The 16026-nt window shown below is 38.5% G+C and overlaps 1 protein-coding gene across 3 annotated transcripts in view; it reads left to right on the top strand.

The window, feature by feature from the left end:
- SPATS2L (spermatogenesis associated serine rich 2 like) overlaps positions 1–16026 on the top strand; it is a 75510-nt gene that overhangs the window by 45226 nt on the left and 14258 nt on the right. For 2 of the 3 annotated variants that reach the window (XM_063162434.1, XM_063162432.1), the window contains exons 4-8: positions 875–983; positions 4456–4505; positions 4957–5197; positions 7206–7406; positions 7815–7950. In XM_063162434.1, the coding sequence (XP_063018504.1) occupies positions 875–983; positions 4456–4505; positions 4957–5197; positions 7206–7406; positions 7815–7950 (737 nt within the window). Of the gene's footprint in view, positions 1–765; positions 788–874; positions 984–4455; positions 4506–4956; positions 5198–7205; positions 7407–7814; positions 7951–16026 lie in introns of those variants that run through there. The other variant, XM_063162435.1, reaches the window with a different exon arrangement.

The following is a 16026-nucleotide window of genomic DNA, read 5'->3' as shown; positions in this document are numbered from 1 at the left end:
TTTTTTTTTTTGGTCTAATCTAGTAAAATTTTTATAGCATTAAAATAAAATAGCAACAAAGTTTCTTGTTGCTATTTGCTTTCAGTTATAATATATAGGGATGAGAAAATAAATGATAATGTGATTCCAGTTGGAATATTTTATTAAAACATCATTAGTTGAATTCCATTTGGTGTCAATGGATACTGACAGTGTAGCAGTAGTAAATACTGTGAAATCTAAGCACTGCATACCAGAGTCATCTGTGGGTGTAACACCTCATCCATCAGCAGTTTCCTGAAGGAAGCATTTGGCATCCCATGTCCTTTGTTCAGGATTTTGTTACACAAGCTTCCTGGTTCACTTGTATATGGAACAGCAAACTAAATAATGTTGAGCAGCCAGTAGAACTTTTAAAAATTATATTGTTCTCTTTTAGCTTCCGACTGTTTTCAGATGCCAAAAAAACATCAGTCATAACTTTGATGTAGCAAGGCCATGCAAGAGCCTTGTTGAAGAAGTTGTGTGCTCACTAGATTTGCATAGGTAATATGTCAAGACACTTGGCAGCAAACAGACCATTTAGGAAAGGAGCATAAGGCCAAATTCTGTCAGTTGAATTAAGCTAGAATTCTTCTGCTGTGACTGAGAGTTGGATTTGTTTCCAGGATTACTGGCTACCAGTTCTATGATTTGATGTCATGAAGAAACCACTTCATTATTTGCATGGCTGGGTGAGGATAGGATGGGCATTGCTTTGTGCAGATAGATACATTGCTGTGTGCTCGCGAGCACCTCAGTGTAACAGGTATTTATATAAACATGCATTGGCACAGGTACCTTATAGTCTAAAGGAGTATGGTAAATCCATGTGACTGTGTTCCTTTACTTACAGATCAATGCAATCCGATCAATTGTTCCGAACAAAAGCAATAATGAGATAGTTCTGGTGTTGCAGCAATTTGATAACAATGTAGACAAGGCTGTTCAAGCTTTCATGGATGGTGAGTACAATGTACCTTTTTCATTAACGCAGGAGGGATTCAATGACATGCCAAGTATTTGTTGTCTCTAGTGGCTCAAAATATATTCTGTAGTTCTTCTGAAATCTGATGTGTGACACTTGTTAATTATAAAAAAATTGATCCTCCTGGCTGCATCTTTGCTTCTTTGCATCTTTGCTTCATGAGATTGACATGGTTGTTCATCTGTTCTACCTGACTTTGCTGTTCTTGAAACCATTCTTACTGCAGACCTGCTTCTTTATTCTGCATGAAAGTTAATGCTTTTTAAAGTAATATGTCAGGAAATTATTCACTATTGAAGATCTAAGTACAGTAGCTAATTCAGGATAGTTCTGAAGCACATAACCAGGCCCCTAAACCCCTGAACTTGATGCATACATTGACATTCAAACCTCAATCTGAATTTTGCAAATAGTCTTGACATTTATAATGGCTGAACCAAGACTCCATTGAAAGCTCAAGCCATTTAAACCTGGATCCATGTTTGTATTTTGTGTCATGAGACCACCTCTAATGAAAGGTCACTTGTATTTTAATATCACTTTTCTGGTAAATATATAAAGTCAAGTATTTTGAACTTTCACCAGAATCTGTGAGAAACCCTTTGCCGAAGTAATGGCATACCATGAGCAATCTTTTTCAAATTTTTTGTAGCTTGGGGTTACATAAATGATAGTAGAAGTTCGGTGGTCTCAAATGGCCCTGTAGATATTAAAAATGCCTCAATTTTACTATCTCAGCAAGTTGTTTAATTCATGCCTATTTTACTTGAAAAAGAAGTTTGGGTTTGATTTGGAATAACTTACTAAAATGCATCAGTCAAAAAGTGTCATCGTATTCTAGGAATTACCAATATGCAAAAAGCAGATGCAAGCAAACTGGAGTATTTATGAATGTTTCAAAATTCTTCCACCAGATCTATATGATTCTTTTTGCTTCAGGCAGCTGCACAGACAGTTACATTCTGAGTGGTGTATTGAAATTGCATTTGTCTGTGCACACACACACAGAGAAAAAGGGAAGTGTGATGTATCCAATTAACAATCATTTTTTTTCCTGTAATGTATGTCCTGAGGAAGGTAGAGGAGGACTTTTTGATGACTATTCACTAAGTTGCTTTCACTTTATTTTGTAGTAAGTTATCATAGCTTGCTTGTGGCTTATGAATTGTTTCCAATGGCTCCTCAAAAGAGGAAGTTGTTTCATCACCCGCTGTAAGGAAGAAACAGGGCAAGCAATAAGCTTTACAAGAAGTGCAATAAAGTCATGAAGAAAAGCAAACTGTTAGACCTGGGTTCAGATGACCTTTTTTTTGAACTTCACCAGTTCATGATTACTGTTCAGAAGTCTTTGTGAGGGAGTATATGAAAATTGCTAAAATTTGTTACTGTCTGGAAAGAGCCGAAAAGATACATATCCACGTAGCTGCTGCTATGGATAGATTAAATAACTGAAATGTTTTTTCACATGAATGACAAAACTTGCTAAGATTGAAATAACACTCGCTGAGAAGTCCTGCTATGAAAAACATTGGGATGGCCATGCTGAGTGGAAAGGTTGAGCTGCCTCCATGCAGTGCTTCTCTCAGAGGTGCTGCTTGCTGAATCAAGAAATATTCATATTTAGTTTCCAATCTTGCTTCGTATCTGGAGTGACATTTAGGTGATCCCTCTGTTACAAATTTTATTCTGTATGTAAAATTTGATTTAAATGAAAGAGGGTTCAAATGTTTTACTTGCTATGCTAGTTTATCTAATTAAGCATAACCAGGTCTGTTCAGCTGCTTTGTAGATGTGTTCAAAAAAATATACTAGTGTATTCAAATGAGGGCTTTGGGACTTGGACAGTTAGTGCATTTCCAATTGGAAGAAAGAGAGGATAGTTGGATGAATCCCTAAAGTAACTCTCAGCATGCATAGTATTCACAGGGAAGCTGAGGGAAGCAAAGCAAAGACATCACCAGCCAACACAAGAAGGGTGTTGGTTGCTACTGTGAAAACAGTTATCAAAGCTGTCACATGAAATCACATATTTTCAGCAACATGGAGTAAAATGGGGAGCAAATGTTTATTACTTGATACAGAAACATGGTGCCTGTCAAAAGATGAGGTGCCTTTAGGGGAGGGGCTTATACTTACATGTACATAAGTGTGTGTTTAATTGTAAATATGTATATAGTTACACATGAAATAGAAGTTGTCTTAGCCTTCTATCTGCATTGTCATGTCAGCTAGCAAATAAAACATGGCTTTGATGGATTCCCTGCACGTTTTTTCACAATTTAACAGATTTGACTTAGCAAGATACGTAATCTTTCCTATTGTGTGTGTCAGGCTCACCAGATAATCTTGGATCTAGCTTATTGTGATAGAAAAATAATTTCTGTACATCTGAAAACCTCACACGTGTTTGGCTGAATACAGGTTGACAACTCACGGTGGTCTGAAAACAGCAATTCTTTTTAATACTAATATCAAGATTTTGCTGAAAGGATTGAGAAGAATGGCTGAGTATGAAATCCACTTGAAAAGGCAAATAATTGAGTATTTACTGGATTTGTGAAGTGATGGTAAAGTGATTGTTAAATGCAAGCAGAAGACCTTTAATCTGCTGGCATTTAAAAATATTATTGTAGCAGATGCTGCCATAGTAGTTTGGATGACAGTTCAGACTGCAGGCTTACCATGAGATCTATTTTCAGCATTAGGCTACAGGAGAACAAAATGATGATGATAATTAGAAGGAGAAGAGTTTTCTTCTAACATTGCAGCAAGCACTGCTCTGACCAAAGCTCTGTCTGCTTTGTTCCATAAATTTATCTAAGCAACTCATTATTTAACAGGCAGAATTTCAAGTATAACTGTAATTACTGTTCAGTATAATTTTTTTATCATTCTTTTCTGCCAGGCCTAAGTTTACTGCATTTGTGTGATGCAGATTTTATGCAAGAGTCCACAAAATTACTCTTTTGTATGCTAATTCTTTACTTTTTATACTCTTATGTCTTCTGAAGATGACAGGTAACTCATAGAAAATTCGTTATAAAAATGCCAGAAGTTTTTAAAACTTTTGGATGCTCTAGAGTCAAGGTGGACTATTTAGCGTACTCATTGTTGACTCTGGGTACTGAGATACTTTCCTTTTCAGGCAAGAGATTTGAGTGTTGATTTTTCTGGGTGTCATGCTAATGTTTTAAGTTAGGCACACAATCACTTTGAGCAATGAAGTCCATAAAAAGCCAGTAGTGCCAAGGAGACCATCCATGATAAGTAATGAAATCAGAACAGGTAGCTGAGAAGAAGAAAGGCAGCAGTGTCCATTTTGTTCCCCCCACATAAGAGAATTCACAACAAATTGAAATGCTCCTCAGCTAGGAGACTAGAAACTGGTCATGAACATGTGGTTCTTTTGCATAGCTGATCTTTTGTTGAAATGTTTTCTCTTCCTCTAGGCAGCGCAACTCAGGTTCTAAAGGAATGGAATATGACAGGGAAAAAGAAGGTAAGAACCTTCTTTTGCTCTTTAGAGTCAAGGCATTTAAATGACTTGTCATCTGTCTGCGCTTGAATTGTGCCACTTTGGGTCAGTACTTGGCCTTTTCCATCACAGGTGACTTCATTCACACCTGTAGACAGTACTTGAAAGCAAATGTGTGTACTGTTTTTAATCCTGTTCTTCTGTCATTGTCTCACTAAGCCCAGTGTTCTGAGCAAATTTTTGGGACAGCAGAAATTTGCTCAGAATTTCCATGAATTTCCATGTACCTGGATGTGGGACCCTGGACAAGCACACGACAAATCCCAAGACAGCCCATGCACAAAAACACTTTTAATAAGAAGCTGTATCCTGGATAGTCACAGCCACTTTGAGTGCTCCATTTACTGATTGTATTTTGAGTTTGTACAATTTGCATTGAGTGATGTCTCTGTTCTTGGGATATTTCTCTATTTAGAACAATAGGAGAAAAAGAAGCAAATCTAAACAGCACCAAGGCAATAAAGATCCTAAAAACAAGAATAGTGGACCTGAGAAGGCATCTCAAGAGCCTCAGCAAATAAATGACTGTCATATGAATGGATGCCCTAAGGACAACTCTGGCCGTGGTTCTGCCAATCAGAAACTGGAAACCACTTCTCCTGAGAACAAAGGCTCTGGATTTGCAGGGTCAGCACTGGACTGTCCAGAAATCAAAGGTCAGTTTGTCTGACAGAGAGCACCTTTGCAACTGGCAGTAGCCAAGCCTCCATTGACATAAAGACCATGGTATTTTTATTGCCATGAAGATGTTGTAGAGATGTTTTTGTGGAAAAATAATGCACATAACTATCAGTGTCATGCCAATAGATTAATATCTGCACACTGTTCATCTTGTAATATGTTTCCGTGCAATATCTCTTTCTTCTTCTATAGACAGCCCAGCTGATCCAGAATATTACAGGTAGAAATATAGAAAAAATGCAGGGTTAGAAAATGGCTTGAGTGTCAGATTGTTAGCAAAATTATTAAATCCCTCATGTGGGGTAAAGATATCTGAGCACTATGAGTTTTTGGCATATTACTGGATTTCTTTATTGCTTATTCCAAACTAGTCCATTTTTTCTTTTTCTCATCTTCCCTACACGTGCTAGTCACAGTAGACCTCCACTGGCTTTTCTTAGCAGGGAAGGGAGGGCCTTTGTGATGTGGAAAGACACTCTGATAGCCTTTTAGTACATGCTAATTAAATGCAGTAAAAACAGTTATGCATGTTAACAACAAATTTCAGAAGATCATATCTTAGGGACAGAACCTGAAGAGCCCTGGCCTTTCTTTATAGGTCAGCTGATAGATTGCTGGTTTCTAATTAGCTGTTAGAGTTATGTAGCAAGGGCAGCCTCAACTGAGAGTAGAAAGCCTTGATTTATAAAGAATGTTCTATGTGCACTAGTGTGAGATGCAGCCAGGGTTGAACAGGTTAGTGGCAATTCTCCCAGAGGAGAGTTCCTCAGTGTGTGCAACATGGCGTTGGCATCACAATTTTGACGTGTCCAGAGCCCTGCATTGCTGGAGTTTCTTGCTTTCACAGATTCACAGGTTTCTTTGACTTCTTTCATTACTTTCTTACATACTGTTTTATGCAAGATACCTTTCCTGGTTTTAGACTCAACCTTTTAAAGCCCTTAAAAGCTGATTTAAAATGTGAGCACTGATGTTCCTCCTTGTTCCTCTGGTGTTACATGATTGCCATTAAATATACCGACATGTGCTTTCCACCTGTCCTAATGCCCAGCCAGGGCAGAAAGAAGTCACTAGTTGATATGCTGTCCCTGTCCATGTGATATCCCTCAATCCCAGCAGTGTTTGTCCCATTCCATGGGCTGTAATCCAGTTGTTAATCTGACAAATCCCTTTTCTCCAGACACCATGCATCATCAGTTGAATAAAGTGATGCATAAAAGGCATCTTCAGAATGAAGAATCATTCATTCATTGAAGTGAGTGCAAAAATTAGAAAAATGAGTTAACACAACAAATCACTTTTTATGCTTGTTTCCTTAACTAAAATTCACAGTGGCAGTAATAGCTGACCTTGCCTGTCAGTTTTCACAGTCATGCTTTGGCTGCTTGTTCCTCTGTTATGATGCTAGTATCTTGAATCCCTTTGAAGTTTTGGAAAGAGGAAACCAGGTTGTCTTGTGGCAGCCAAACAGGCTCAGGCATTGTTATCTTATCCCTCTGAAGCTGTTGAACCCAGGAGCCTAATCTTTGACTTACTTTCATTTCCTGCTTGGTTCCTCTTAGCAGCAGCTTTTGATAGAAATCTGTAGTCAGGCAAGGTAAGTATTTCAGGTAGGAATGTTTAGTCAGAGCTTTTAAAATGCTTTTAGTAAAATTAGGAATATTTTTTGTGTGCTATATATATGCATATATGGACAAATACTATAATTGGTAGCATGCTTTTTATGTTATGAGGTGTTTTCCCCACTGGCATGAAAGAGTTGATTTTTTAAATTGAGTTTTTCTTTTATACACTGTTGAAATAAGGAAGTTTTCCAATTAGTGTTTAATTATCAAAACAATTTCATTTGTTGTCATAGCTCTCTGAGGTTTTTTAGAATGTGTGCCAGGAGACCACCATAAAGTCATTCTGACTTAAAAGTAAGGCTTCATACCTTTCTTAATCTTACAACTCCCTGTTTTCTTCCTTAATGCTTTCCTGCAGACAGAGAACGAGAACGCCAGAGAGTATCTGTGGAATCAAGCCCAAAGACTGTGAATGGAGTAGAACAGCACGAGCCCCTTCAGTCACCAGTTCAACTCCAGTGTAACCTAGGCAGGCCAAAGTCAAAATCTTCCTCAGTTAAATCACCCAGTGTCTCAACCCAACCTGAAACAAAGACAGATGATTCAGTCAAAAAAAGAGGTAAATTTGGTTTCTGGTTCCTGTGTTCTGAGGTCAAAACCAGCTGAGGCCTCCAGGAAAAAACCTCTGAATTCACAAAAGTTAAAAAGAGACATGTTGGAAAGTACAAGCAGAATTATTTAAAAAATGAATTAATTTATGCTCTATTTAACATATTAAACTGAATAATTTGAATTAATAATGCCTTTCTAATATTTATTTGATTTGGGGGATGCATTTCAGGAAACATGTTTAGAAACTGAAGAGCACTAGGGAGGGACTATGAAAAAGTTGGATTTATGGACTTCAGTAGAATACCCACTTCATTCTAGTCTGGGCAAATAATATGTTGAACTATTCCTGGTACCTCATTCAGAAAAACTAAAACCAACTTTCTGACTACTGTGCAATTTTTGTTTTCTATTTTAGGGCCAAACATTGAAAAGTCTGTAAAAGACTTGCAGCGTTGCACTGTTTCTCTAACCAGATATCGTGTGATGATCAAAGAGGAAGTGGATAATTCAGTCAAGAAGATCAAAGCTGCTTTTGCAGAATTACACAGCTGGTAGGTAAATCAGCTGCAGGGATCCATCAGCTCCACTTAGAAAAGGAACTAATTAAGTGACTGGTATTAGTAGGGAGGGGTCACTTACACCCTCTTTGTTTGCAGCATTTGGTTTCATAAAAAAACCCATAGTGCCATTTAAGTAATGACACTCCTCACCAACCAGGAAGTAATATATGCATATATTGTGTACATACATAAAGTTCTTTGAAAAAAACTTGGATTTTTTTTTACTCCTTAATTATCCATCTTGACCTAATTATTTTGTATCTGATTCAGTGGCAACATATATGAGCAAATGAAAGCTGTTCTAAATATCCTGTCTGGGATTTTCTGAAGTCTCTTTTACCTTCTTTAAATCTCTTCTTTCTGTACTGCATCTTTGATCTTACTTCCTTTGGCAGACAGTCCTTTACTGTCTCTTCATGTCCCATCATCTTTGCTTCTTTTATCCTACCATTGTTCTCTTAACTTTCCCTCATAGTTCCTTCTAAGTTTCCCATCCATCATTTAATTTCCTATTTGCATCTCATTCTTTTTCCTCTATTTTTTATGTCTTTAATCTAAAAAAAATAAATTATAATAATTTATTATTATTTTGATTACTGCTGATCTTTAGCATGTATACCTACACCCTTTGAAAACTTATAGCAGAAATAATTGCTGTAGTAGCAAGTTGCATATTTGATATATTCTTGTCATAGAAAAATATTTCCTGCTTTGAGTTTCACTCAGCCTTGGTTAAGCACAGATGTCATATAAAACCTGTGTATTAGACTGTGTGGGAATAAAAAGAAGAAATCATGTTAAAATATACAACACTTGATTATAAATCAGAGAAGAGTAAAAAACCTCTCCCCTTTAATTCAATCACAGTATTTGTCAGTATTTTCATGAGCATATCTTATAAAAGAGCAGTAGTATTGGCAGAAGTTTGTTAACATTGGACTTCAGTGGTGTATTCATTGTCTTCAAAGATGCATCTAAAGTAACTTTAGGGCCATTGGGGCTCCACTTCTCTATGGGCAGAAAATCCAGGTGCTGCTGAGCTGATTTTGGGGAAGATTCTGGTTCACTGAGCCCCCAGTGTACTTTATAGCAGGGAGAGCTGTGTTTCTGTTTCTCCAGTGAATGTGAGCTGTGATCACCCGTTGTACTAAACTCAGAAATGTCAGGATTGTTCTGGAGCCATTACAGTGATTTTTGCTGATGAACTTGCATGTAGTAACAAGATTGTTGGGATGGAAAAATTGAGTGGAGTTCATCAGCTCCTTGCACCTTTTTTTGGTCATTCTCAGAGGGGACCTTTTCTCTGAGAAAACTGTAGTTGGATCTCATTTGCTGAGTAGTTCACACTCACTTTTTTATTTTTGGTAGGAGTGTTAAAAATATCTTATGTCACATGTCTCACCTTGGCTGCTGGCAGTCACAGGCAATTCAGTCTTTAAGCAATTGTCACTCTGATCACAGAACAGACTTAGAATTCTGTCATGATCTAAAAGTGCAAGAAGGTAGTAAGTTCAGAACTGAAATTCTTCATTTTTCATGTATTCATATTTTAGTTTGAAAAGTAGTAAAACGTATTGCCTAATACTGAAATACCCCAAAAGAGTTTGTAAATGCAAGTACTTAAAATTATGAAAATAGCCTGGAAAACTTTTCAATAGGCTTAATTTTATTTTGCCTCCTACCAGCTTCAGTGCCTAAATTATTGAAGTGGAGTCTGCTGGAAGCTCTAGAATCTAACAGATCTGTGGTCTGAATATTTGTGCCTCAGCATAACATTGCAGTGAGGACAGTACAATGTCAGGAGATGTTTATGGAAATCTCAGTACTGGCTATTGTTGATTTTGGCAGCTCGTAAGTCTAACATTTAGCTTTTTCTTCAAATGAATGAAGTAGATTTTTTGTTTAAATAGTGAACTGCCTGACTTAACACCTTCTTTGCTAAAATTAAAGAGTTTTCTGATATTTCTTATGATCTTGTGGCCTAAACTTTGAGGAAGATGGGCACAGCTGTTTTAATGGCTTGTTTCCAAAAACTCCCTGACAACTGCTGTAGATTTAGTGGATTTGGGTAGAAATCACCTGAACCAGTGATACATACAGCTTCAGACCTCATACAAGAATCACACTGTATTCCTGAGCTGCAGGGTTTAGTGTGTGTTTTTTACATGGGAGTTTCCTTGCTCCGTAATTGAGCAAAACATCCCCAGTGCTAGCAGGAGAGTAAGGTTTTAAGTGAGCATATTTATTGCTCTCCTTTGGCGTGGACTTTCACTGTGACACAGTCAACATGTCATGAGAAAAATTAATGAATTCAGCTAAACTGTGTCTCCCAGAATCCTATGGAATAACTAAAGCAAGGACATGATGTCAGGTCTCCATTGTGATCGTGATTCCAAAGGTTTTTCCAAGTTTCTCTTCCAGTTCCTGCTGAAGTGTGGGCTGCTTGAGATGGACAGCAGATACAGCAGCCACCAAGTGCTGCCTGTGTACAGAACTGCCAGGAACACTGGAATGAGCTCAGTACTGCAACCCCTTTCTGTTACACACAGCTGGCACCACCTAAGGGGTTTTAGTGAAGCTAAATGAAGTCAGAAGATTTTATCTTGCATTGCAGCTGAATGCTGAAACACATACTGATTTGTCTCTTTTGGGTTTATTTTTCTTCCTTTGATAACAGTATATAAGACTGCTTTTTTGTCCTTTTTTGCTGTCAAGGTCAAAATCAAAACTGCATTGCGAGAGTAAGTGATATTCTTGACTTTCTGATAATCTGTTTTGTTTTTTTAAATCTTTCCTTATATTAATAGTCACAGACAGAATGAAGAATGCAAAGATAATATCATGTATCTTCCTCCTACTTTCAGACAGTAAATGAAACCATTATTATGGAGTTAAATGAATAGCACATATGGCCTAAGATGTCCTGAAAGCTTCAGCAGACACATTCACAAGAACTTCTCCTTTTAACAGCAGAAACTATTGAGTGATAGCTGCCAGTGAAAATCTGTGTTTCTCTCTGGCGGATTTTTCACAGCTTGAGCTAGCCAATAGGGAAGTTACTGCTGAACATGTAATATGCTGCTATTTAAAAAGTCACCTATCTGGCAAGATAGTGCATATCCTCCCACAATCTGAAAACCAGTGCTAAGGAGCAGATGTGCCGTGAACTCCTGTAAAAGCTTGGGGGAAAATGTAATGCTTACTTCAGTTCTGACTTTGTAGTAAAATGGGGCAAATAACAATCCCAGAAAGATGTTTATTTTAAAACATTGCATTGGGCTCACTTCCTCTTTCTTAAAGAACCTCGCTGAAGTTTCTGGTAACTGCAGTAATTCTCTGTGTGCTCAGAAGAAGTGATAACAGCTTGCATTTATTGAGTTCTTTTCATGCAGAAGACTCTATAGCATTTTACAAGCCATGGACTGGACCAGGCAGGGCACTTAGCCCTGCAAGAGGTCTTTTGCAGTCTCATGTGTATTGTGCTCCTGCTGTGATCCAGCACTCTGGTCACCCCTGCTGTTGCTGGGCTTTCTGTGGCATTGCTTTCCCAAGGTTGTGAGAGCACTTGGCAAAGTGAGCTGAAGGACAGTGTTCCTCAGGCTCACATGGGCCTGAAAGTTAGGAGAGAAATCTTCTTGATATTAGCTCTTGATCCAGTATTTGTCCTCGTTGCAATTAGCTTTGCTGTATGGTTTTCAGGAACACCTTGGTGTCAGTGAGAACATGAGGTGCTTCCCTTACTACTTTGATATAAAATATATCAGAGCGTAGCCATGTCCCTCATGGTAGTGTAGAGCACAGAAAAGAAGGCTACCAAATAGTCCTTAACTTGCAGGGGAAGGTTAAAAAAGCTAAATGAACTCTCCTCTCAGTAGAGTGCACTTCAGACATTTTTTGCCAAGCTTAAAACCTGCATGCATTAACTGTGTTCTCACTTCTTTTCCACCAAGGGACTGAATAACCATCTTGGGGATAAAAGGACAGCCCCAGGAAATCTAAGTGAAATGTGTAGAGCACAAAAGGAGCCACAGTTCCCCATAACACCTCTTGCCAGAAAATAATTTTCACATATTGGGCATTCATACAGTCATATGGAAAACTAAAAGGGAACATCTGCTACTTGCCCATATGGTCTGCTGCCAGCCACAAATGGTCTATAGAAAACAGTAAGAACCAGGTTTAATTGTGCTGCATGCAGAACTGAACCACATAAATACAAGCTTCTCTTCTCTTTTGTATATATTGATATGGCCAGTGCTGTGTAGAGAGCATGAAAATCAACACAACTGAGTTTTGGACTGAAGAAAAAGTAGTTGAAAGCTTTACTACAGGCTAGATTAAAAAAAAGTGATTCTGACATAGTGGTGGGAAAATGGAGTTTGGCAATACTGACAGTTTAAAAATAAAATAGATTCAGGGTAACAATTAGAAAACATGTGCTGTGTGTTTGGGGAAAATTAAGAAGTTTTCATATTGTTTTCTAACTTAAAGCAGAGGAGTGGTTGAATGGGGGAAGAAGTAATCTAAAAGAACAGAATTATCTCTGTACTTACATAGTTGTGTCTGTATTGACTCAGTGTGGGGTAGGGAGCAGTGGTGCCAGTGCTGTTGCAGAACAGTGAGAACACTGTTGCCCCTTTCTGATACCCCTACATGGCAAACTGTCAAGATAATGGTTTTGTGTCACCCCTAGCCCAGAATCAGTGGCACCAGATGAGAGCTGCCTGTTTGTGCTGTGGTTGTTTAGAGATGGGCAGATGGCTGGAAAGGCCAGGACTAGTATTGCTTTACTCTGAACAGAGTTCTGTGCTGTTTTTCTCTCCATTTCCAGGCAAGTCTTCTGAGGTTTCTGTCTGTCTGACAGTCAGCCTTTGGTAGTCCTTTTGCTTCTTAAGTCCAGGTCAAACCCTCTTGCAGTTTGTTGTGATGTTTGTTCGCCCATCAGTCACATGATCTAGTCCTTAACCTTGTCAGCACAGAGAAGATAAAAATAATCTCCTTGTGTTCCGGTTTCCTTGGCCCCGCTGGGTTTTCAGGTACTTCCAAAGATAAGTGCTTTGACCAAGGCCCTGCTGCCTGGGTGGTCTGGGAGAACTTGATCCAACAGCTCTGGCCCCAGGCTGGGTACCTGCCTGGAGAGCTGCAGAACTGGGAGAGGGGCTTGTGTTGGCACTCTTCTCACGACCTCCAGCAGCCTGGGATCACCCTTGCTGTGCATTAGTGGAGAGAACAGACAGAGTTCTTGGAGCTGGGGGGAGTTATGTTTCAATGAGATACCTTCTGACCCCTTTGTCTTTTACAATTACTTACTTCATCACGGTGTTTTTTAAGCAAGTTTGTGAAGCTGGATGAAAGAGGTGAGCTTCAAAGGTGGATTACATTGTTTCTTAGCTGTTGTCTCTATTTCATGGTGCTGTGTCTGCCCTCTTCCCTCCCATTCATCCATAGGCATGTTTGTCATCCTCAGTAAAACAGCACACACAAGTTTTGAGACTGTGAGGTACCCTCATGATTTTGTACCTGTCATTTTGTACGTGTAATAGGTGACTGTCTCCTTTCTGATCTCAGAGTTGTCAGACTAATGAGAAATCTAGCTTACTAAACACAAAAAGAGAATAATTATCTTGAAAAATTTCAACTGACATTACACCAAAAAGCCAGACCTTCCTTTGAGGCAACTTTCCAATGTGTTTTTGAGAAAGTGACTTCTTTTCTGTAGCAGGAGCTCAACAACTGTCTTCTCCTTGCTGTAGTGTGTTTAGGCTAAAATATTTAACCAGTAAGGTATTCAGATACTTCAGGAATCAGGTCAGAACTGAAACTCAAATCAGAAATAAATACTTTACAAGTTTGTGTAAAAATGTGCGGGAAGCTAACAAGCCACAGTGCAACTCATACTAAAACTCCCAAATTGTGAGATGATGCCTTCATTTCTAAATAACTAAAATTCAGAAATGTTCTTTCAGGAAAAGGTTTTCCATGTCAGTTTTTAGCCTAAAAAGGCTTTTGTGATGAGGCAATAATTTTCTAATTGTTTGTAAAAAGATCTAAAAAGAAAATTACAAATAGGCCTTTAATTATGGTGCATTTACCAGATCACACTGTGCTGGCTGGCTGCTAGGGAGAACAGGGTTAGTGAAGGTAGATAAAAAATTACACAAAATGAACTTGAATAACTAAAAGCCTTTGGGCATTTTCAATTCTACTAGATTGTGCTCTGTAGAGGGAAGAATTTCAGTGAAATTGATTTATGCTGTCTTTTGTTTATATTCTTATTGTCAGACTGTACTAGTGATCAAAATGAAAATTCATGTAATCTGGTTTGCTGTGCAATCATTGTGCATATGCTGATATGGTAATCACCTTCAAGCAGTGTGAACATTTAAATAATATTGAGCTAATACTGGAAGAATATAATCTACTGAAACATTGCAAAATATGTAATGTACCAGCTTTTCCTACAAGGTATTTTCTGCAATAGATATCTCCTATTACTGTAAAAAAAACTAGAAGTATCATTTCTCCAATTACAAAATAGCATGGCTAGTCAGTAATCCTGTAACACTTATAATCACCTAGTACAGGTAATTGGGCTTTATATTTACATTCTCATCACATCATTCTAGCTCTTTGTGCCAGAAGTTTGACAGGGACAGTTCTAGTTTTTGAATTGACGTGCAGAATTCTTTTGTGAAATACACAATTGGATTAGAGATTCTTATCAGTTGTCTTTTCACACTGCCTGTGGGTCAAATATGTTCATGCTAGAAGGGAAATATGTGCAATAAAAAAAGCATAATACTTAAAAGAGAGCTTATCAGGACCATCTCATGAATTTGCATGTAACCTCAGCTCAAATACCTCAGAGACAGTAACAGTGCTAACATCCCTCAAACTTGCTTGGGCTTGTCAGCAGCTTGTCAATCAGCACAGCTTCAAGGAGCTACTGGGGTCTGTTCCAAGGCATTGACAGAGCAACATCACTGGAGTATGTTGTATTTTTGTTGATGCATAAACTGTCAGGCTCAAACAGTGTCTCACTAATCTAACTCTCTTCCTTGTGAAAAAGGGTTCAAATTGTACCTCAGTGTTCAGCAGCTCTCCAGCTGAACCAGCCCCCAGAGGATGCCCAGGAAAAATGGCTCTTCCCCCTTCTGGATGAAGAGCCCTGCTGCAGTTATTCCAGATGCCAGAGCTGACACTGTGTTCCTCAGTCTCCAGAAGAACAGTCATTCTCAAACTGGTCACAAAGCTGGTTCAGGGGGAGTAAAGCTTATTAAACATCCCAAGGAGAAAATGGGCATTTTGAGGGGTTTTAGAGGCTTATGAAAGGACTCATTTGAATTATGCTGAAGAGTAATCTCTATGCCATGCAGCTCTGACTTACCTTTGAGAGCTGTGTCAGCATTTCTGCCTCCATGTCAGCTTGGCCTTTTTATTTCCCCATCTCTTCAGGCACAATAGGTTTGTCATAATGACTAGAAGAGGCAGAAGGAAAGAGAAGATTCTGGTCATCTGGAAACCTTATGATTCTCATCAGTAAAGCTATAAATTAGCCAGTCTGGCAATCTGAAGCAGCTTTTCTTAATAGGCACTAATAACTTTAATCATTTTAGTGGAATTTGGAGGTATTGCAGCTGACTGAAAATATATTTTCTTTAGCACTGTGCAAATACTAGATTTCATGCTGTAAACTAGAGGAAGATTATTTTGTTTCACTAATGTCAGAACAAATTCAGAATTCTGAGTACAAAACTGTGAAATGAGGCAGCTGTCAGCATGGTTTGCCCCTATCATTGCTGTGCCAGCAGCTCATTGTAGTTTGGCATTTGCAGCTCTTTTGCCATTGTACACTAGTGTGAACCCTGCCAGCCTCTGTAAGGCCAAGGCATGAGTACTGTTCATTTGACCAGGAATAGGGCACTTCTGTTTTTGCCTTCAAAATCCATTCAGCAGAATGATTCCTAGAGAGCTGCTGTCTCTCCTGCTGCATCTCATAGCTCTACAGCACACGCTCTGGCTGTGTCTCATTTGCATGCCCTCTGTGTTAAGCCTCTGCTTTGCCCT

The sequence above is a fragment of the Melospiza melodia genome, chromosome 8 (assembly GCF_035770615.1).
Source record: "Melospiza melodia melodia isolate bMelMel2 chromosome 8, bMelMel2.pri, whole genome shotgun sequence".
NCBI lineage: Eukaryota > Metazoa > Chordata > Aves > Passeriformes > Passerellidae > Melospiza > Melospiza melodia.
This window is presented reverse-complemented; position numbering and strand designations above follow the sequence as displayed.